Below are 24,885 nucleotides of genomic sequence, written 5' to 3'. Positions count from 1 at the left end.
TTTAAATGCATTATGAATATAATCCACTTGAAACAGCTTCCAATTCTATGGAGGAATCATGCGCTAAAGCATTAGAGTTGGTCTTATTATTTGCCTCTCAGGTATGATGCACACACAGATTTCAGTTAAAAGCTCCCTAAGAACAGGTAAATACGTGATCCTGTTATCAAGCGCTTATTATATCTGAGAAACATAAGAAAACACATCAACATGTGAAGTAATCGTAATATTCACACATTTCTCCTATCTGTCAACCTGCTAAGCACTGAGCAGTACACAGTGCCACCTGACATTTAACCCTTAATTGTTCTTCGTAATCAGGCAGGTCTCCTGTTAAGTCCTTGGGACAGGACTCAACTATGAGGGAAGTCTAGTGTGTCTAGTTCTTCAGGCAAGTTGTATTCTAAACTAGTATCTTGGCCAAATTAGCTTGCAAATTATTGAGAAAGTAATTAAAATCTATAGTCAGTAGTAGTCACCTTTTACTCTACAAAGTAGAGGAGATAAAGTAGATACAAATAAATAAAATGAGCAAAGGCATATATCAAGACATCCTAAAAATACAATATCAAACTTAGAGGTTTTACAGTTGTGATAAGGTGACAGATGTGAAAAGATAACTTTTCTTTGATTCACACCTGGAGGTTACCTGCTAACTTGAATGTACTTATCACTCATGAAGTTTCTAACTATGCTGAATAAATCTGTCTGGGTAATAAATATTTTATCATTATGGCCAAACTTTAGTACCGCTAATGTCAGAGATAGTCTTACAGCCCACTAATAGTTATTTTTCATGGTAATTATACAAATTAGTTTTTCACAGTACCTGATTTACCTGATTTATATTTGTCTCTTCAGAAAAAAACAAAAAACAAAAACAAAAACACACCACTTAAAATTTTCCTAATGTCAAGAAAACGTATTTCTTAAGCCAGTGTGACCACAGATAAATTTGAGGGGAATATAAAGTAAATAAGTTAGATTTTTATTGCAGAAGGTTTTATTCCTATGGTGTTCCTTTCAACATGTAGAATAGACAGGCTGTTGTCTGCACCCGTTTTGAGAGAAGCAAAGAGGTGATACTATAAGCTTAATTTTCTTCATCTCACTACCTTCGATCCCAACTTTTTTTTCTAGACATTATCAGACTGTCTTCCTAAGCAATCATCTTATACTTGCTTTTTAATTAAATCTCTAACATAAGCAATTGAAAAGTCTAACAAGTAACTTAGTCATAAAATGAATACACTATAATCAGATAGGATAAATACAAACATAAAGGAAATAAATTGAAAATTTATTTGATACTATTAACAGTATCAAAAATTCCTTTTTGTTCACTAAACACAAGCTAATATTGATATGTAAGGCAAGTGTTTTAAATATTTTCATTCTAGGAATATGAAAAAAATGGATGGTATTCTGAAAGGAAAAACCTAATGTCTAAATTTTTTATTATCTATTACACTGTCTTCTTTTAAAAATTTTAGGAAAGTTCAAGTGTTCTTTCTCATGATGCTATTACTAACATTTAGACCATGTTGCCAATTATGTTTCCCCTAAATAGTATGATGTAAAAGACTCTGCTTACAAATAATGTCTTAGAACACACTTTGCCTATACACCTCCCACTGAGAATTATATTTTTCATTAATCATAATCAGTTATGACAGGGATGCTTAAAAATAAAAATAGAAGATTTCTACTTCTTTACTTTTTACAATCACTGTTCAATTTGCTCTACCTCCTCATCATTTTTTTTTAACAGCGAAACTGTTACTACTTCTGAATTATTTAACAAGTGCTTATTAGTCTGACAGTATTGACCATGTTCATTTCTAGGGCCGATAATACAGACATAACAAATCTAAATCCAAATTTTGATCCTGGTAAGTTTTCAATATTCCTTAAAGTTCAAAGTCGTCTACAGGTTGGAAAGAATAAAAGAAGATGAATAAGACTCCACGAATGAAGTCAGAAAAAAAATCACATAAAACTTCCAAAATACATGAACTCCAAGCTACTTATTTATATCCTCCACAGCAAACTTCTTTATTTTATAAAGAGATGTAGAAGTCTTCTTTACAGATTTATGACTAAGTTTGAGTGAACAACTCATCTATGGCAGGTGAGCAAACAGAATAAAAATTAACACTCAATGGAAATGACCTACTTATTCAACGAAAGTTGCAATACTTGAAAAGACAAAAAAAAAAAAAGCTCACTATATATGATAGTGCAGTAACAGTACACATACCTCCTTTGGAGAATATAAATATTCAATATTTAATCTGCAAAATACTCTATGTGGGTGACTATAGATACACTCAGTCGTACAAATTCAATGTAAACAAATAGTAATGAATTACGAGATTTTTGTCTGTATTACCAATTACAGCCACAGGGGAAATTATTAGGAAATTTTATACTGTATGACATTTAAAAAATGATTTAGCTATTAATATTTCCAAATATGCTGTCTATATTAATAACTCTATTGATTATCACTTTCTTATTTAATTAGCCAGCAAGAGAAGCATGCCTTTGGGTGACCAAAAAAAAGGCAAAATTCTCACCAGAAGGAAAAAAAAATGTTACGAGATTTGAGCATCAGAATTGAAAGGGGAAACGTTTAGTTTAAAAGAGATAATTGAAAAAATACAAATAAGGTTCACAGCAGGAAAGCTTGCCTATATAGAGAAATAGGTTACAGCCTGTTAATATGTAACTACCTTTTTATAAGAACAGTCTGTTAACAGGCTTACAAATCAGACTCAGAGTTTTTATTCTCAAAAAAGTATAGAGTTGAAGATAATCATGTGCTACTCTGTACAGGCTAGAAAAGTTACTGTGGTATATTAACAAACTGCAACATTAAGAATTAGCATGTCCCACTATAAATAACTTCAATATCTACATATGAAATAGGCTATATTTCCAAACAAAAGCTAACTGTTCCAAAGAGTTAACATATAGAACTTTGAAAAAATTAATTCAAGACTGTTAAGAAAGCTCAGTCATTCACCGGAATTATCTTGTGAAGATGCACCCTAATTCAAAAAAGAGAGAGCGAGAGGAAGAGGAAGAGAAGAAACGAAAGAAAGAAGACAGTATTGATAAAGTATATATGTTGGGTATTTTACTTTCTTCCTTGATCTGATGCTGGCTTCTCTAATATGTGACCACATCCAAGCATTATTTTCTTCTCAATACCCTTCTTCTCTTCCATTGCTTCACTTCTAGAATGTTTTAATCTTTGTCCTTTCTTTTTTCGTCTTTTCATATCAAATTCAGCCGTCTGAGCGATGAACAGCTTGACTTAGCATATTTTTAACCAGCTGGTCTAGCACCTAGCTGCATTGCATAGTCAGAGACAACAAATGTTTATACAGAAGGTAGCTTTCATGAAAATGAAAAAAAGCCTGGGTATCATGCATCCTGGCTTTTTTTAGCTTTTTTTTTTAATTCACCATACAGAATACAAAGTTTGAATTCTTTTTAATGGCAAACAAAATTCTATTTATAGTTCCAAAAAATGAACTTATGCTGGGATAAGAACTCAAATTTAAAAACTGCAATGTGTACTTATAGGAACACGAAGAAGGCTAAAATTCTTTCAAAACCCTGTTTTACTTGCAACAACATCAAATGGAAGGATATTGCACATATTCCTTTAAATAGGAACTACTTAATTACAAATACACTTATTCCCATTCTGGCCAAAGGGAAAAATGTAAGTAAATCAAAATCGGTTAAAGACAAATAGCACAAAAAGTAGCTACTAAAACTTAGAAAGGGAGCATCCCCATTTCCCCTTTCTTGACATTTCAAGAGTAATATACTAATACATTGCTATGATGTTAAATTTTCTTTTATTTTTTTTAAATCGACTCTCTTCTATCAACAAAAGGTCATGTGCTTTACTAAGCAGCCTCCAAAGTTTTACGGAAGGATCAAATAGGAACTTATAGCCTCCGTTTTTACCACCACTGAAACCTTCTGTCACCCCAGAAATTACAAGACAGAGATATTGAAAATGGTAACACTCTGCACAAAAGCATTTAAAAAAGGTGAAGAGGGGAGAAAAATATCAATGAAGGAAGAAAGTAAGAGAGTGAATGAGAAAGAGAAAACCAGCGAGTGGAAGGGAGAGAGATGCTTAATGTTCATTTAATTTCCTGTGATAGGACACAACCTAAAAACATTAGCAGAAATCTCGGAGACTTTGCCAATCAGTTCAATTTGGTCCGGGCAATCACAACAAAAATCAGCTAACAAGATTGCAGAAGCACTAGCTAAAAGCTTTTCTAACAAACACGTTTTAGGGAAGCATCTTCCAATTGATTCAGAGATGACTGTAAAATGAGAGTTGTACTTCAATATATTAGGGGGGAAACTGTACTCACCTTTCAAACTCCTGAGGTAAATCAGGGTCAGTAAGCATGCTGGAAAAGCACAATTTCCCTTTGTCACAGCAGCCACCTATGATCGTCTCCAACTGAACCTGTCAAGTGAGTCCAAACCTTCTAAACCAATTGATTTTCTCTCTCTCCTCTTCTCTCTCTCTCACTCCCTCTCTCCTTCCCTCCCTCTCTCCCTCTCTCAATCTCTCTCAATCTCTCTCTCTCTCTCTCCCCTTCTCCCCCCCCCACCCTCCTCTCCCTCTCCTAGGACTCCTTGACCAGTCTCTTAAAGGGGTAGCGCACTTCCAGCAGCGGGGTCTGGCTGCTCCCCCCTCCGCGGAGCCGCACGCTCCGGCTGCAAGGCACTAGACAACCTCAGGGTGCCTGTCCTTTCCTTTTAATTCTCTCTTCTAGACATCACCGAATGTGAGAAGTCAACTCATTTAACACGTCTCCCATACTCTCTCTCCTCTAAATAATAAAAGTCACACACACGCACGCGCGCACGCACACACACACACACACACACACACAAACAGTATGATTTTTTAAAAATGCATTTGCTGCTGATTAAAAGAGAAATCTGTATACTAAGAGAACCATGACTTAAACTGCATTTATTAACTAAGCAAAAAAAATTAAATGTTGGTAATATCATTTTTACACAAAGAATTGTTATTCCTTCTCAGCCCTTTCTAGGCTCTCTCCGTGCGCACACGGAAACACACACACACACACACACACACTCACATACACACAACAATCAGGCATTGTTCTGAGGGAAGAAAAGCAACTTTGACAGATTGAAATATAGCAGAGGCCCCTTCAAGGAAACCTGTAAACAACTTGTCACTCACTCTGTCGGTCTCACTGTTAGCTCGTGCTTTCCACAAAGTGGTGCGAACGTCCTGGCAACCCGACCAAAGTTTCCTCAGCTCCAAACTCCATAAAACACGACGTGCGATGTGGAGGGGAACAGGTATCCACATGCCAAAATAACACGCACACGGAGGGAACAAAAACCCAAACCCAACCAAAAAATGAAAACAAAAAGATGGTCCTACCCAACTGTCCTGCTTGGGATGGCTGGGGAGGGCAGGGGTGGGAAGCGCTCCCCTGGCTGGGGATCTCTTTAATTTCCTCTGCCCAGGCAGCCACAGATAACAAGGTGGACAAACTATGGCTTTACAGATCCTAAGCTGGCTGGCAAGGCACAGCCTCCATAGCAGTTCCAATTATCTAGATAAAAATCTGGCAGGCGAGGAAGGTAATCAGGTAATGTACCTTTGACATGAAATGACAGAGGCACATACACACACAGAGAAAGACACTTACACAGACACGCACGCAGAGATGGTGGCTGCCCCGTGCACCGCAGCATCTGGTCAGGGAGTAAGCACACACTCACCGACACGAGATAGTGTGCATTCTTCACACACACACACACACACACACACTCAGTCACTCACACACGCTCTCCACTCCTACTGGGAGGGTTCATTCTGCACAAAAGGCTACATTACAGAGCCCGCCCCAATAAGGGAAAGAGAGAAAAAAAAGCCTTCCATTGTTGAGAGGGCAGGTCAGTTGATTAGATTTTCTGTGGAGAATTCCACGAGGAAATTCCCTTCAAAGCCGAAGTGATTAACTGGGGGCTATTCTGGAAATGGAGCAGACAATGGCTCAATAGTCTGCACAGCCAATGTCCAGGCTGGCACTGAACTCACTTTAAAAAAAAAAAAAATAAAAGCCAGACTCCCTGTTCTTTTCCACACATTACCCCCCAGCCCCCTCCACTCCTTCCAACTTCCCCTCCCAATTCCTTTTATTTTGCAGCTGGACAACATTAAGGGCCTTTAAAACCACAAGGGTTGACCCCATAGCAGTTTGATTAGGTCCCACTTTTTTTTTTCTGGCGACAGGCAGACAGTAAGTTTACTTTTTTAGACATACACAATGAGACACCTTACACATATTCCAAACATCAAAACCAACCTTCTCATATTAATAAATACATTCTTCATTGAAAGCTTATATATTTTTTGACAAAGTTGATAATAACTTAATAATGAGATCCATCATTCACAGGGCATCCTAAAAATAAACGTGTATGTACACAACAAAATCAATGTGGAATAAAATTTAAGCATGTCACTATGGAGTTAAGACACTAACAAAACACAGAATTATGACCCACCCTGAAAAAGCTGTTAACAAGGGATGTGGCAAAAATGACTTGATGCTGACATGATTTTCTTTTTCAGCAGTTGGGGAAGGGGGAAGGATATTACTCACTATTCTTCCTCGTCGTTAGCCTCAAATTATTATTTTTTTTTATTACAGCAACAACCCATTCCTACTCAGAAAAAATAAGGAAATTGTTGCATTTATTTTAAATGTCTATTTTTTCAGTCCTAATGGGACCTACAGTCTAACTGATAAAGTATACAAGAAATAATCTTTTATATTGTTAACAGTGGTTAAGGGAATTAAGGAATGGTAGCTTCATGGTTGCACATACTTTAAAAAATAGTTTTTAAAAGATTTCCTAATTAGGGTATCTTGTTTCATCTTATATCAATAGAGAAAAATGAAGAAGGAGGAGGGTGAGTTACAAGGGGCACTGGGAGCTGAAGTCAGGAAGAGGAGGAGGCAGCAAGGAGAGCATACAGGGAGAGCACAAGAAGGAGACATAGTGGCAGCATAAAGATAGAAACAAAGATAATGGCCATAAGGCAGGATGCTGAGATCCGTATGGTCCCAGCTGCTGTCTTGCTACAGCTACTACCTCTGGTTGTTTCTCTGAAACTCTAATCCAGAAGGTCACCAGAGCAGGTAAGAAAGAGAGCAGTTTTTGAGGCCAACTCTAGTATAAAGGGAAGATGCTCATATCAGAATCTTCCTTGTCTTAGGTTTTATTTTCACAGACATTTGATATATGTATTTGTGAGTACACATATGTCGAATAAGCACAATAAGCATATAGGAAAATGTTAAATGGTTTGGAAGTTAGTTTACAGTCTCAACATGTTTCTATAAACATTCCTATAGCCATTCAAAAACAAATTATTTCTTGCACAATCATGCCTGCTAAACAAACTGAAACAGACGAGGAACTAGATGGAAAATTTGCCAAATATAATAATGATTATTCTAATAATGATACTTTGAATTAATGGAACTCCAAGCTCATAAGGAATTTTGTTCACATAGATTAGCTTATGGATCATCAGGCAGCAGCGAAAAGAGTGGGTTGGTATATCCTTGTTTCCCAGTGTTTAAACTTGGGCAAAAGGAATTTAAAGTCATATAGCTAATTTGTGCCCCATTTGTTACTTAAAACTAGATCTTTTTTCAGTTGTGGCACTGTAATACAGAATAAAATAATAATCCAGAATTTATAGCTGAATGAACATCCCAAGATGGTACTTACTTTTAAAGACCTAAAGGCTTTCAAATAATTGTTAGTAAAATTAAATTTGATATAATCTCATTGGCACTAAGTTAGTCCTGTGTTTGATGGCTGAATGGAACAAATATTTTTAAATGTATCTCTCTAGGCCACAAATGTTTTCTTTTATTTGAATTCTATATTGCAAATGAGCAATTCTGCAAGATTTTACAGAGTCAGGAAGAGAAAGCAGTTCCAAAATGTTCTTCTCATATCCTGTTATTGGTAATATTATTAAATGATTCAATTGATCCAATCAATCCAACATTTAATAGTAAATTATTATTATAAATCTCTTTTATATTAAACATTATAATATTTCAATATGTGTTCATGACTAGCACATGTTAGTCATGTGTGTTAAATAACATATGTGTTAAATAAAGCTATATTCTTTATCAGTTACCTGAAAGATAACTGAAAGATGAGATATCCAGTCTGTTATATATCCAATAGCCACTACATCAGAACTAACATGCCAATGTGATTTTGCTATATTATTATAAGTAGGTCTGCCAGTTTCATAATGTATGTAAAATAAAACACAGTTTACTTAAGCATTCAGTAAACATCTGTTAAATGCTAACCAATAAGTTAAGTACAACAGCTTTTCTTTAAATTAATTTATTAATTATCCATTTATTTAAGTAATCTCTATACCCAATGTGGGGCTCGAACTCATGACCCCAAGATCAAGAGTAGCATGCTCTTCTGACTGAGCCAGCCAGGCACCCGTAGTTAAGTCCTACAGCTTTTAAAGAAGTTAAGAAAAATTTGTAACAAATCTAATTACACACACACACACACACACACACACACGAAAGACTAAAATTCAAATTGTTTCATATCTAAGCCCTCTAAAGTAAATATAGTAAGAAAAGTCAGAACCAAAATAAATAAGCGAAGGGACAAAAAACAATGATGATAACTGAACAATAATTAAATTGGTAGGAAATGTAAAAATATCTACAAAGACAGATATACAAATATAAATATGTTTTCAAAGAAGAACAGAATACAACTTACAACAGAAACTCCACAAAACAATTTTTCATTTAATGAGTCTCTTTGACACTGCTGAAGCAGTATTATGGAAAATGGAATGAATCTGAAAAAGTGTGCTTTTGTGCTCATGTTGTTTCCATTGCAAATATAAAAAGGAGACTCACACAGGCTAAGGAAATATAAGATATGCTAGGGAACACTGCTGGAAACTTCTCAAAGAGAATATCAGGAACTTTTAAGATCATAAACAAGTTATTTCCAAATTTAACCCTCTGTAGACATTGTTTCAAGTAATCATTTTTAATATTTTTCTTCTCATTTTAAAAGTGTTTCATTCCTCTATTTTAAGATACAATTGTGAAATATCTTCTATTTTAACAACTGAAATTTCAGTATGTTGTCACAGGTACAGATCACACTTTAATATTTTACGAATGTCCCCATCATCAAGCTATAGCTTTCACATTTTATGGAATTTGGAAGGTTATTCTTGAGAAATAAAACTTTTAGTATTACAACTACAATAAATTTAAACCAGATCAGTGTCAGACAATAGCAACATTAACTTGACTTCACCTGACAAAAGAGGCTTTAAGAAAATATACACCTATTTTCCCCTTAATGTTATTTACTTTGTCACAAAAACATTGAAAAAGAATCCACCCTCTTAAAAAACAAAACAAAACAAAAAACCCTCTTCCAACCAATGTACATCTGTGAGTCATTCGCCAAATGCCTGATGAGCTGACGATGATCTATCCTGCATAGCTTAAAGTGGACTTTAAGTAGACAAGAGTCTTGCCATTGGCCCTCTTCAGAAAAGCACCTTGGAAATTCAATAATTCATCTTTTTAAAAATACCTAAATTTCAATTTCCCATAATAATTTTTTTGCCAGGACCTTGGCATTTAATAAGAACTTATAAATTCAAGATTTCTGTACCCTCCTACTTTTTGTATTGCCAGTTGGTCAGTTAGAACATGAATTTTCCTCAGATCACATTTTTGACCAACTAGTGTTCTTTAAATGTTCTTTTTCATTTTAAAAACTCTAGTCTCATACTTCTCTCAAAGATGATGGCATTCCCAGTAATAGTTCCCACTGTTTTATATCTTACTATTTATTTCCTTTAGAATAATTTTTTAAAAGATTTTATTTACTTATTTGACATAGAGAGGGAGAGTACAAGTAGGCAGAGAGGCAGGCAGAGAGAGAGGGGGAAGCAGGCTCCCCACTGAGCAGAGAGCCCAACGCGGGGTTCGATCCCAGGACCCTGAGACCACGGCCTGAGCCGAAGGCAGAGGCTTAACCCACTGAGCCACCAGGTGCCCCTAGAATAATTTGAAGTAACTTAAAAATCATAAATTTTACCTCTTGAGAACTTTCTCCCAAAACTGTGATGCATAAAACAAATTATCTCATTTAATATTCAAAAAAATACATGAGCTATATAGCTATGTTATCCCACCTGGAAATGAAGGAACCACGACTAACAAACAAAAGTTAATTTATCTGGGGTACCAAAACTAACAGGTGCAGAAATGGAGAAAACCAAATGTATAACCTCTTTCTTCTAAAGTTCTCTAAAGGCAACAAATGCTGATTTATCTCAATATAGCCTAATAGCAGTTAAATATTGAGTGCACAGGAAAGTGCTCATAGGTATGTTTTAATGTTAAGTGAATGTTCAAACTGGACAAAATTGGGTTGAGTAATGATTGCTCCATCCTCACAAATAACTTGATATAAAAGACTGTCTTTTTATGACAATTAAAAATAGTTAACTAATAGTACTCTTATCCCATTTATGGTGATAATAAGCATCAAAATTAGTACTAATAATATAACTTGGTTCTTTTAAAAGTAATTCCTAAGCATTCTCTTTCTTAATATGATTATAACTTTTGGAATCCCAGGGAAAATACAGGGACCTATTTTCCTGGTCTGCATGTAATTACTTTGTAATGGAATTTCTGTCTTCTAGAAAGAATCATTTCAGGTAAAGTGCATCTATTAGGAAGATAAGAACAACTGAACTTATACCTTCATTTTTTTTTTATTAATTACACAATCACCTCTCCTTGTGATAAGTGGTGATGTCTAATGGTTGTCAGTTCATGAGGATGAGAAGGACATGAATCAGTCACTCTGGTGGTAAAAATCACAACTCCTATTGAGTAAAAAAAAAATCCATATAACCCATGAGAACAGAAGCCATTCACATGGAACCAGACTTTAAGAGTGCTTTTGACCATCAACCTTTTTGTACACTCTCTCAACCTGGAAAGAAATTCATGGAAGAGGCAGACACTAAGTGAGAAGTAGCCCCACAATATGGCTACAACATGGCTTAGGTTCTTACATAATAGACGATTTCTACAAAATTTAGTACACATATTTCAGGGAAGGTTTTTTTATATAGATGTAAGTATTTCTTGATATTAACTGATCAAAGTAGGAAAAAAAAAGCTAAAACTGAGTAAAGTATAAAAACATTTGAACACTTAATTTCATTTTTAAGTTAGCTACACTTGTCTATCATCTATAGTCTAGTTTTGATTGCATACTAAGTAAATGATAAATAAATCTTTTTCATAGCTACATGAAAAGCTACCTATTAATGATGTTCAGACTACTTACATCTAGAGCAGTCCAGGGAAAAGATTATGGCTAAGCTGCAAGTTAGAAACATATGTTTTAAGTCAGCCTCTAGTTCCTCCTTAGTAGTGGCATGGTCTTATCTAAGTCTTCAACATCTCAGGAAAAAGGATTTTTAAGGTCCCTCTCAACTCTCAAATTCTGACTCTATAATCTCTCCTTTGATAAATCAATTTATAACTTAAAAATAAAATTTCTTACAGTTTTATCCCAATTATATCCCCTTTTTAAAAAAGTTTTGCAACTAGTCCTTACAGTTTATTTTAATTCTTTAAAGTGCAACTCTATATTCACACAACAATATAAGGATGATGAGGAAAATAAATCTATATTAATGAAAGTTAATTCCACTAAATTTGATGAAGTTAAAATCACCAGGAGAACTTAACTGGTTATAGAAAAAGTCCATGTTTTCAAAAGAACTAATTTTATGACAAAATTCATCTTTTTGTGGTTCTGAAAATTTGTTGTACTTGAATTTTCAAGTCACAATTTTCAATTTCCCCAATAAGTACAATTACGTGTATTAGCTTTACCTAATTCAGTGAGAGAATTAAAAGCAGTTTCTTATTACCTTGAACATGCTATACATGTGTGATAATAGTGACTCGCATGTATAGAGAAACAAGTGTAAGGGCTTCTACCTTTGTTGATTTTACAACATCAAATGAGAAACTCAAAGATAAACTAAGAAGCTGAAATGTTAGAAATCCTAACAGGTAAATTGTGCACAAGAAAATCTAATTTTTAAAATAAATTTTGTGGACACTCTATAGAACTCCCGCCAAATAGACAGTTTCTCTTGTTCATGTTAATATGAACAAAAATGACTTACTGCCATAATTTAGAAAATAATTCAGTCAGACTCAAACAGGATGAAAATGCAAGAAAACAGGTATTACCGAAAGAATGTATTCATTCAATTACTCAGTAAGTATATATAGAATCTTAAATTTATACTTTTACTGTAAATGATCTATACATATGTCAAGATTTCATTGTTTGTACCTCACATTTCATAAATTGGGGGGGGGGATAAGTTGATATTTGTAAACTTCCCTGAAGCTATCAAATGGTATATTAGTATTTTAAGATACCTATTAATTAACCCTAAATAAATTATGGGTCTGTAATCAGAAACATTTATGTTAAAATCTTGTTTAAAGTCAAAGCACAGATTAAAAGACTATATAAGTATTTGTAACATATGCCAGTACCCTAAGAACATCTTGGGGAAAACATATACATATATATATATATATATATATATATACACACACACACACACATATATATATGAAGTATAAACATATATAATATATTTTTTCTTGTATTTTCATCCTGTGTATAGTCTGACAGAATTATTTTCTAAATTATGGCAGTAAGTTATTTTTGCTGACAATAACATGTTCACAATAATGTGTGTGTGTGTCTATGTGTGTGTATGTGTATATATATGTATGTGTGTATGTATGTATATGTGTGTGTGTGTGTATATATATATATATATATATATATATATATATCACATGTCCTTCCTGGTTTAGGGGCCAAAACTTCAAATTTATTCAATCTTTATGAGTGGACCATTATTCTTAATCTTAATGAGCTAGTCAACTTAACATTGTTCCAGTATTGTGTGTGTACCCTGAATTTTATTAGACTAGAAAAAAGAAACAAATTAATATATATATTATAGGGTTTCTAATGAGCATCTTTTCTGTCCAGAGCACTCTAGTAAAAGGTGAGGACACAAAGACAATTGTTTGCCTCCAAGGAATTATAACCTGGTATAACATATGGACACTCTTGTCTGTACCAAAGATATATAGATAGATAGATAGATAGATCTATAAATATATATGTCTTCAGATATATAGATATCTCGAGTTTTTACAAACTAGAAATCTACTATTTTTACATAGATTAATTCATTTAATTTCCAAATCTAAAGTGTCTTACTTATTAATATCAGTTCCATGACATAGAAAAAGTAAGCGAAGAACAGGGAAAAAAATTAACTAGCTTCTGGGACACCTGGGTGGCTCTATTGGTTAAGCATCCAACTTTTGATTTCAGCTCAGGTCATGATATCAGGGTTGTAAGATCAAGCTCCCTATCAGGAGGCCGTGCATGGAGTCTGCTTAAGAGTCTCTCCCTCCCTCTCCTTCTGCCACTCCCTGACCTCTAAAAATTTTTTTTTTTTTTTAAATTAACTAGCTTCTGAATACACAGCTTGTCAGATGCGGAACCACAATTTCAAACCAAGTGTCCCATTACAAATCTAGTGCCTATTACACTCTATAAGAGAGCCACTTTCAAAAGTTAAATGCAATCCAAATTAAATGATAATAGTATCAGTTAATGGAACAAATAACATCCTGTGGGGAGTTTAAGTAACAAGTGATCTTAAAATATCATGACCATTTTTTGAACTTCAAGCATTTAGAATTAGTCTGTTGGAGTTAATAAAGTATAGATCAAAGAATCAGTTGAAAACCCCGGAAGCACTATATGAATTTAAAACTACAGGTTTTGGGGGGGGGTGCTTGGTGGCTCAGTCGGTTAAGCAGCTGTCTTTGGCTCAGGTCATGATCCCAGGGTACTGGGATCGAATCTTGCATCTGGCTCCCCACTCCGCAGAGGGCCTGCTTCTCCCTCTCCCTCTGCCTGCCACTGTGCCTACTTGTGCTCTCTTTCTGTCAAATAAATAAATAAGATATTTAAAAAATAAAAAAAATATAGTGGGGGAAAAAAGTAATATGTAAAAATCAATAGCTTTCATATACATGACTAATACCCAGCTATTAAGAGATAACGAAGGGGGAAAAAAGGACCTCATTAAGATTAGTAACACAAAAGATAAAATAGCTAAGAAATAAACTCGTTCACATGTAAGACTTACTTGCAGAAAGCTTTAACACATATTGAAAGACATACCATGTTCCTGGATAGGTAGCATCAGTATCATAGAAAATACCATTTCTTTCCAAATGAATATATAAACTTAGTGAGTTCAAATTAAAATGGCAGCATATGTTTAAGGCACTAGATAAACTCCTTCAAAAATAAATGTGAAAACAGACAGACAACAAACAAAACAAAGAGGACTAATTAGAATAACTCTTAAAAAGAACATAGGCTCAGATTACCAGAAATTAAAATATAATAAAGAGGCTCAATAAATTTTAAATAGATGTATACTGAATGGATTTGAAGACTGAAGGAATAAAAAGGAAAGTACTGAAAAACGGCCCACAAACACAGAAGGGGGTAATTAGTATATTCGATTTAGTAAATGATATAGGCAGCATTCAACAAATGCTCTATGATTACCTCAGGACTAATGCAAACAGAAATGGATAAAGATTCAAATATAAAGAATAAAAAAATATAAATCTAGCAGAGGGAACACAATCTCCAATATAATCATGGAGTAGAGAACTCTTACTAATAATGGATCAAAATTCAGAAGCCATAAAATTTTTTTAAAAAGTAAATAAATCCAATCATATAAAAATGAAAACATCTGAATGATAAAAGGCACCATAAAAAACCAAAAGACATGAGACAAGTTTGGAAAAAAAATATGCAACACATATCAAAGGAAAGACCTAGTCTCCATAAAATGTGAAAAGGTCTTTGAAATTAGTAATAAAGATATCAGCAACCCAACAGTAAAAAGGCAAATAATATCACTTGATCAAAGAAAACAGAAATGGTTCTTTTTTTTTTTAAAGATTTTATTTATTTATTTGAGAGAGAATGAGTAAGAGAGAACATTAAAGAGGAGAAGGTCAGAGAGAGAAGCAGACTCCCCAAGGAGCTGGGAGCCTGATGCGGGACTCGATCCTGGAAGTCCAGGATCATGACCTGAGCCAAAGGCAGCTGCTCAACCAGCTGAGCCACCCAGGTGCCCCAGAAATGGTTCTTAAGGAAAAGAGAGATGTTCAGCATCCTTTACTACAAATACAACTTACAACAATGTGATAATCATTTTTTAAAACCTGTCAACATGGTGAAAAAATCAAACTTTGTTGAATATTTTATTCATTTCTTTGGTCAATGGAATATGAAACTTTCCATATGAAAGATTTATTTGGCTCAGCTACCTCAACTTGTTTCTGCCTTCCACCATGAAAACAGCATATCCCAGACCAGGGCTAATCACCTTTGCCTAAATCTTGCAATGAGAAGAGACATGGAGCCAAACGTACCCCAGCCCAGCCCAATCAAACGAACAGGCAGCTGACTCAGAGCAAACCCAGAGCCCTCATGTAACACAAGAAAAAAAAAATTAATTTAATCTATGGACAGAGTGGGATTGTTTCTTACAGCAAAACTTACTACCACTTACAATTTGTGTATGACTTATGGCAACAAACACTCTTGTATATCACTACTAGAAAAGTACATCAATATAACCTATATGGATGGCAATTTGGAAATACCTATCACAATTACGAAGTAAATTCCACTTCTGAGAATTTATTGGAGATAAACTTTCACATGTACAGAATGTTATGTAGCCAAAGTTAGTCACTACAGAACAGCATGTAATAGCAGAGGACTGGTAACAACCCAAAGGTATATTACTTATGGACACAACACCACAATGGTATACTATACAGCTATTTTAAAAAAGACTGTATGCACTGATACAGAAAAGAACTTCAGTAAATTGTTGATATATATTAAGTGAAAAAGCAAGACGCATAACAGAAATGAACACAGTATGCTACAAATGTGAGAAAATAAGACATCAATTTCTTTTTGCTTATATGTTCATAAGCAAACAATAGAAGGACACATCAGAAAATCAAACAAAAATAATTATAATGGTGGGGTAATGGGAGGTGGGAACTTAACTGAAAGGAGATAGGTGAGTTAAAACTTTCTGAGATATGATTTTCTATCTTTTTATTTTTTTTCATTTTGAATGTGAATCCATTTCTCTTATAAAAACCTTAAATAAACATAAATATAATTTTTTAAATACACATCTAGTTGAACTAAAAACTCTCCAATGTTTATCTATAAACTATACATATTTCTCAGATTCAGAAAGGCAGATGTTACACAAACATACCATCAGAAGCCTATAATAATATATAACGTATTTGTTATTAAAAAGTATTTTACCTGCTAGAAAGAACTATATTCTCATTTTTAATTATAATCCTCAATTTAAAGATACTTTCATAGACCACAATTTTAGTTTTGGAAGTAAGTATTTCTTTAGCTGAAATTCAAAGATCCCAGTAAATCTATTCTTGGGGGTATATAATTTTTTTCTTTCAGAGAAGCTATCTATAACTCATGTTTGGGAGATGATAGTCTTATTATAAGTCAAAAGTCCTTAATATGCAATACTTGCCTCTGTTATGGTCTCCTTACCCAGTCTTATTTCTCCCTACATACCATGAAATTCACTCTCCAACTACATTGGAATGATAAAGTTGCTGGAAAGCAGCATGCTATAGCTTCTCTTCAATGCATTTGTATAAAATATGCATTACTCCTGAACTATCTTCCACATTTCCTTACCCCAATTTATTAGGCCAATTCCTATTCATCCTTTAAGATTTGTGGAAGCATCAGATCCTACTGGAATCCTATCTTGATACCTAACTTATTATTCTTCTTGACACTCCCACAATACTCAGTAGAACATAAGTTCCCACCATTTCACTCTAAGCTCTGTAAATATAGATATTCTGTCATGTGTATCCTGCAGAGCATTTCAAAGTTCTAGAGTACTCACTGCACTCCCAACTGAAGAAAAACGTAGGAGACTTCAAAACCCTAAATTTGCATGTACTGGTATCACTAGTCATTGCATAATCTGTTTCCCAAGTTTGGGACATTCTCCCCCATCATCATCTTTACACCTGGGCTTAAATATTACTTCCTGGGTGGCTCAGTTGGGGGACGCCTGGGTGGCTGAGTTGGTTGGACGACTGCCTTCGGCTCAGGTCGTGATCTTGGAGTCCCGGGATCGAGTCCCACATCGGGCTCCCAGCTCCATGGGGAGTCTGCTTTGCTCTCTGACCTTCTCCTCGCTCATGCTCTCTCTCACTGTCTCTCTCTCTCTCAAATAAATAAATAAAATCTTTAAAAAAAAAAAAAAAAAAAAGGCTTCCCTAGACCCGGACTGAAGTCTAGGAAACCACATGTGGTGGAAGGCCAAAGTCCATGGACATCAGTGGTGGTATTAACAGAAATTTGGAAGTTGGGATTTTTTGTAGGAAAAGTGATGTGACACTGAGTTTGACATAGAGATTTTTCAACCTAGAGGAGGAGCTATTACACTGAAGTAAAAATACAGGAAAAAGTACATTTTATTTCATAAGTATGAAAGGCTGATTTTTAAGGTAAGTAAAGAATTAATTAGAAAGAATGAAGTTTCTAATTAATTAGAAAGAATGAAGTTTTAAGAAAAGACAAACATCATGATGATTTTTTTTTAAAGCCTTATTTAAAAAGCCACAGATTGGGGCCATTAGACAGTCATTGATGCGAGAGACACTCTTAAGATACCAGGAGAATAGAGTTTATCTCTGGAAAAACTAAGCCACAAACTCTATAGCCTTCCTTCACCCCCCCCCGGTACACACACACACACACACACACACACACACTCAGAGAAATATTTTATTCCCTTCCACAAATAATACTACAAACAACATAGGGTCTCCATAGCAGGAATTGTATCAGAAAGTGAAAACTGTCAACTGAAACCATACTTTAGGAAAAATAGACAAGTGAGAAAAAAAATGTTGACATTAAAAAATGTCTATACACAAATATCTAAAGTTTTTGAGAAAAAATAATGGACTAGTCACTACTTTCATAGCATAATGGACTTCTTTATTAATTTCATAATGGCAATAATCCCTGTCAAATACAACTGCCATTCTAGTTTTCCACGAGTCCAGATGCTATTTTGGCAATTAGGCAATCACTGCCATTTTTATTGCATTTAAAGTGATCAAGTATGCAATTGCCCACTGTTGTCCTTTTCTTCCAGTACAAAGATGTGAATCTTATTTTTGATTTAAAAATATTCCATTTATATCTCTTTGTTGATAGATTTTTCCTGTAGCTTTACTTCTAGGTCCTGTAGAAATCATTAGTGACATTAAGCCAAGGGCTGAACCTCATAAGCAAACTGAACAGTTTGATTCACTGAAAAACCAACCCACAATTCACTAAAAGAAAATGTAATAATGATCTTGTCCAATTAAAACTGTTAAATTAAATGGAGAAAATCTAATGATTTCCAGAATATCATTCTGATATTCTGGAAGAATGGCAGGGGAATAATAAATACCAACATGTATGTTAAACATGCCTACTCTGTTTTAGTTTAAAGAAAGCAAGAAATTTTTTTTAAAAAGGGAGCTGCACTGTTACATAAAGGGCTTTCTAATGGGAGCATCCAGGTACAAAAAAGGGCAAATAACCTCCTCTTAATTAAAACATACCTACTTAAACAATTTCTTAAACAAGTTAAACAAATAGAAAGCTAACCTATTAACCTGTTGAAGAAGTATAAGAGAAAATAAGAATGTTGCTTGAGCATAAGACTAGCTACGACAGATGCGAATAGACAATGGCTATGATAAATGCAAACAGAAATAATACACTTATCTCATTTCTCTTTTTCTATTATTCCTGTCAAATACATATAACCTTGTTTTTCCATTACATGTGTGCCGTTCTGCCTGCATATCTACAGCTTAAGAAATTATATAAAAGTAGTTGCAGAATTCAAGGAATTGTTCTCGATCCCTGAATCTGACATACCCATATAAGAGCAAAATTCAGTATCAGAGGGGAACTAGACTGGTTAATTTAATGACCTGACTTTAGAGAGCTTTCAGAGAAATGCTCAACAGGATTACAACTGACTATATCCTGAGTCTGTCATGCATGCATGCACACACCAATGAAGTACACAAAGTTGGGCGTAAGTTTTGTTCAATGGACTGTTTTTGCATTTGAAGTGTATACTTTCAAATAAGCATCCTGCAAATAAAATCAGTCAGTGATAAATTTATAACAGATCAATAAAAACCTAAATCAGTAATCCTCAAACTTTTTAGCCTTAAAATACTTTCTCAAAAACAAAAACGAAATGAACAAAACTTAGGGATAACAGACGCATTTAAAAAATAGGGGTGAATTTGTGTGATGGGTACTGGAGCACAGTTGGAGTGGGAGTGTAGTCCAACAATTCTCTCTTTCTCTTCAAAGTATGGTTAGAAAAGCATCACACCAAAAGAATTCCAAATGTGTGCAGGAACAGATTAAGACATAGTATGGGAGGTAAATATAGGAGTATTAATTAATGTAAACTAGATATTTCTGTTTTATAATATATACCATAAAATGCCTTATTTTATCACAGATTTGCCCATTTTCCCTTTATCTATTATTTTTTCACTATCCCAATACATTTTTCACTTTCCCAATGCACTCTGTGAGTGTAATTGTCATCAGATTCCCCACATGTATTCCTCAGAAACACTTGTTTGATAATGCCCTTATTTACTTTGCAACCAATCTGGCCTCAGAAAAGACACACCTCAGTTACTATTTTATGCTTCCCCAAAAGATACACAGTGGTCCTGTTAGCATAGGGGTTCCCATATAAGATATCGGGAAGAATGCAACATGTTCACGTTTCCTCCCAGGAGAGGAGGAAACCTTGAAAAGGAAGCTAATGTGCTAACCTATTATACTCCTGGAGAAGACTGTTAATTGGCTGGGTGAACTCCAGCATGACATGGGTGCTTCCTTAAGTTTATACTCCCTAAGGATGTGTGTGTGTATGCACATACATGTTATACACATATCTATGTGTCATGTACCAGGTAACACAGTATGATCATCTACCACTGTGTCTTTCAAATACTTCAAATATCTCAAATAAAGAAGGCTTTTTTTCAATTAATTATCTAAAGTATTAAAAATAATAAAATATAACTCTATGTTCATATAAATATACACATATTGGCATCCATATGTCTATAGAATTAAAACTATATTTACAGGGGCACCTGGGTGGCTCAATCGGTTAAGTGTCTGTAAGGCTCAGGTCATGACCTTAGAGTCCTGCGATTGAGTCCCTGGTGGGGGTTCCCTGCTCAGCGGGGAGTCTGCTTCTCCCTCTGCCTACTGCTTCCCCTGCTTGTGCACGCCCCCCTCCCAACAAATAAATAAAATCTTAAAACAAAACAAAACAAAACACACAAAACTGTATTTATATGTTTCCACCAACTCTGGCCCACCTTGAGAAATGCAATCTTTCACAGCGACCCATAACGTCGGAAAGCTGTCACGCTGAGTTTGCAAAAACCAGACTGAAGAAGCATCCGCCAGGGGCACAGACCTCAGCAAGAACAAAGGCTAGCCCGGGAGCAAGGCAGCTAGCGGTGGGCTAGGGCTGTGAGGCCCGCAAGCGGCACCCTCCTGCCTAGCGTGCACACCCACATTCGGGCGCGTAGTGCCTTGCGCAGGGGAGCTGGTCTGATTGGTGGCCCTCTCCGCCCACTTCCTTCCTGGGGAACCTGTGTAACTTATTCCCATCCAGTGTCCAGAGCTGGTGCTCAGCAACGCAAACAGAAGCCTGAACACCAAGGGTGGCCAGTATCAAATCAGTCTCAGGTGGCCTGCATCGTCATGTTCAGGGGGAATTCCTATCTGCGTATCAACTTGTCCCTATAAACCAAAGGGCCACCCAGGTGCCCCTGTAAATATAGTTTTAATTCTATAGACATATGGATGCCAATATGTGTATATTTATATGAACATAGAGTTATATTTTATTATTTTTAATACTTTAGATAATTAATTGAAAAAAAGCCTTCTTTATTTGAGATATTTGAAGTATTTGAAAGACACAGTGGTAGATGATCATACTGTGTTACCTGGTACATGACACATAGATATGTGTATAACATGTATGTGCATACACACACACATCCTTAGGGAGTATAAACTTAAGGAAGCACCCATGTCATGCTGGAGTTCACCCAGCCAATTAACAGTCTTCTCCAGGAGTATAATAGGTTAACACCAGTGACCAGATCATGCTGGACCACTGTCCCATCGTGCCTCGAGACACCAGCAACCACAGCCAAGTGATGGAAGCACGAAGACCAGAGCACTAGACAATTTCCTGGACAAATTATGAGCTGACTCCCCGCATAAAGGTTTATGATTCCCTCATGATACTTTCAGTGTAACAACCACAAACACTGGGAAGAAGTGCGGAATTAAGCGGCAAGATTGCTTTCTTACAATTGGCTTTGTAGCACTTGCGATGCACTCTTAGAATACAGTGATATTCAGCCTTACAAGTTTTGAGGCGTCCATTACTTGATGCAGATTATTTCATTACTTATTCAAAATTTCAAAGAAGCAGCAGAAATAGGCTTTTGCAAATTCAGTTTTCTGAATAGAGGAATAGTAGTGTGGGAGAAGACAGGATAGGAATCAAAACTTTTTTCTTTTTTTTCTTTTCTTTCTCCCTGCATTTCCTCCTCTCCATTCCATTTTAGAGGGAAAGTCAACCAAAAAAAAAAAAAAAAAAAAAGCCAGTAAATGTATTAAGAGGTTAGCTCAAGTAAATGACTTCTACTGTATTTTTTTTTTCTTTTTCCCTCCCACATAAAGGAGAGGAACAAGTTTGTTTCTATTTAGGCAAAAACTGAAAAGCAGCAAATTCTGTGCAGCCGTGATTGTCATAAACATCTAGGTAGTAAGTTTTATATTCCCATGTATTATATGTATTGAAAATAAACACATTAAATTAGGTTGATTAGGGGCGCTTGGGTGGCTCAGTATGTTAAAGCCCCTGCCTTCGGCTCAGGTCATGATCCCAGGGTTCTGGGATCGAGCCCCACATCGGGCTCTCTGCTCAGTGGAGAGCCTGCTTCCTCCTCTCCCTGTCTGCCTCTCTGCCTACTTGTGATCTGTCAAATAAATAAAATCTTTTTAAAAAAGAAAAAATTAGGTTGATTAAACCAAAGTAGTTTATTTGAGCAGAAGTGAAATTACAGAAATGGCAATGAAGAAAAATATATTGAACTGCCCAGTAAGTTAATTAAGTCTTATTAATGTAATTAACTAATAGGCCTATTTCCGAACATCGACACTTTATGTACATGATAGGACAAATTTTATGCATACTGAGTACATACTTATTTATAATTTATATGCATTGATTGAATTATATACCAACATCTCAGGAGCAATATAGTGCAGAAACACAAACATTCATTATATGAAATCAGAGACCTAGGTTCAAGTCATAATTCTGCCTTGATGCCTTTATCCTCAATTGTTTCATTTGTAAATTGGGGATGATACCAATACTTATCTATTAAAAATGATATAGATATTTAATATTATAATATCCATAAAAATGCTTTGTAAACTGCGAAATGTAATATATGTGTGAGCAATTATTACAGTCAATAAGGTATTGTTTATAAACTTAGAGAAGTAACTCCAGTGCGTATAATCAATCACACAAATTCCTATGTAAAATGACCTCTTTCAATAATACTACTCTTCATACGGATGATTATATTTTCCTCTTGAGTGAATGATGCTGAAAAGAGCAATAAGATGTTTTCCAGCAGCTGTGTATTTAACCCATAGTCAATTATTTTCAGATTGTTTATGTTGCATACAATGCATATCGTAAGAAAGGAAACAAAAACATTAAGACTCTGAAATGAGCTTGTAAATGTTAAGATTATTTAAACATTTCATTTATTACACAATTTATATGATGTATAGCATAAGCATACACACACAGAAAGGAAATGGATTTGAAAAGTCAACACTAGGTGGGTCCATAGTAATGAACTGAACATTTTAAAATGAAATGTGAGAAATGTCTCTGTTTAAAATAGATGCATTGCAGCTCAAAAAAGCCAACTGAAATGGAGCAAAGTGAAAAAAGCTTAATTGTTATTTTTAAAAGGTATACAAAATATTTGTAAATAAGAAATATTAAAACATAACTAAATATGCAAAATACTCAATTATTTTTTTAAATTTGGTGATTTACTATCTGCCAAAACAGTTTCTTTAAATAAAATTATACAGACAATATGCAACAGAAAGGAAATAGGAAGATAGTGTATAGTCTATAAGTTATCTAGAATAGTCGTTTCCCAGATAAATGTCTTTATGATTAAAAACAACATATTTTCTTAAATATCCTAATAATTTCACAATTATTTTAAGCCAATAAATATGAGAAAAACTCTGTATTTTATTTCTGCAATAAAACACTATAGGATAAGATATATGTAAAAAATATTTTCATGCAAAAGAATGAGAAACTGGACTTTTTTAAAAAATTACTTATTATATATAATATATATTTATAATATATTTATAAAATATATGTCTTATATATGTTATATGTATATCTATATCAATATGGGGGAAGGAAAAGAAGGAGAGAGAGAATCCTCAAGCACATTCCCCACTGAGCACAGAGCCCCACATGGGGCTCAATCCCAACACCCTGAGATCATTACCTGAGCCAAAATCAAGAGTCGGCTGTTCAACTGAGTGAGCAGCCCAGGCACCCCAAGAAATTGGAAAAACTTTTTAACCAAGTATTAGTAATAGGAAATTAAAATGATTATTTAGCATAAATGACCTTAATTTTTTCCTGTCTTTATCCTCTTATTCTCATAGCTTGGCTGTTCCTACCTAGAAAAGTTTTGAAGAACATGAAGTTCAATTTTATGACTGAGAAGATCCCTGTTATATCAAAATATTATAATATATAAACCAAGGATAATTGTAGCTTACATTTATTAGGTATTACTAATACCACAGCATTGTTACACTCTTCAACCAGCCCTTTGAGATAGGCATTCTTGTTAGTATCATTCTGATTAGAGTACAAAATCAGAGATACTAAATAATCTGCCAACAATCAAGTCATACATGGCAGAACATAGATTCTACATGATTCTCTAATACTAGTTCTTGAATCTTTTTCAGCCAAACTTCCTCAGAATTGTGTCTATGCATGCCGTTACCATTAAACCACCTGACATTCACTTCCCAATGAAATATAGTATCGCTTTCATGCACAAACAGTGTTACCAAAACTACTATTTCTAAGATTAACAATGACCTTCATATTACTAAATCTAGTAGAAACTTCCATTTTTCTACAACTTGACCTTGGCCTAGCCTTCCTTTAAACAGTTTCTTCTCTTTATTTCCATTACAGCAGGGTCCTATTTTTCATCACACTTCTCTGTCTGCTCCTTTTAGGACATTGAGTGTTTGTTGTTCCCTCTATATTCAACCTTTGAATGT

At 34.7% G+C, this 24,885-nt stretch overlaps 1 protein-coding gene across 8 annotated transcripts in view; it reads right to left on the bottom strand.

Moving 5' to 3' along the window:
• SOX5 (SRY-box transcription factor 5) overlaps window positions 1–24,885 on the bottom strand; it is a 958,250-nt gene that overhangs the window by 395,692 nt on the left and 537,673 nt on the right. The window contains exon 1 of one of the 8 annotated variants that reach the window (XM_044229419.1): window positions 5,742–6,528. The exons of 6 other annotated variants lie outside the window; for them this stretch is intronic. Coding sequence is in view for 1 of the 2 variants with exons in the window: in XM_044229416.1 (XP_044085351.1) it covers window positions 4,410–4,447 (38 nt within the window). In the remaining variant the exon portion in view is untranslated. Of the gene's footprint in view, window positions 1–4,409; window positions 4,594–5,741; window positions 6,529–24,885 lie in introns of those variants that run through there. One more of the 8 variants, XM_044229416.1, reaches the window with a different exon arrangement.

Source organism: Neovison vison, chromosome 12 (assembly GCF_020171115.1).
Source record: "Neovison vison isolate M4711 chromosome 12, ASM_NN_V1, whole genome shotgun sequence".
NCBI lineage: Eukaryota > Metazoa > Chordata > Mammalia > Carnivora > Mustelidae > Neogale > Neogale vison.
Note: the sequence above shows the minus strand (reverse complement) of the source record. Positions and strands in the feature narration are given on the sequence as shown.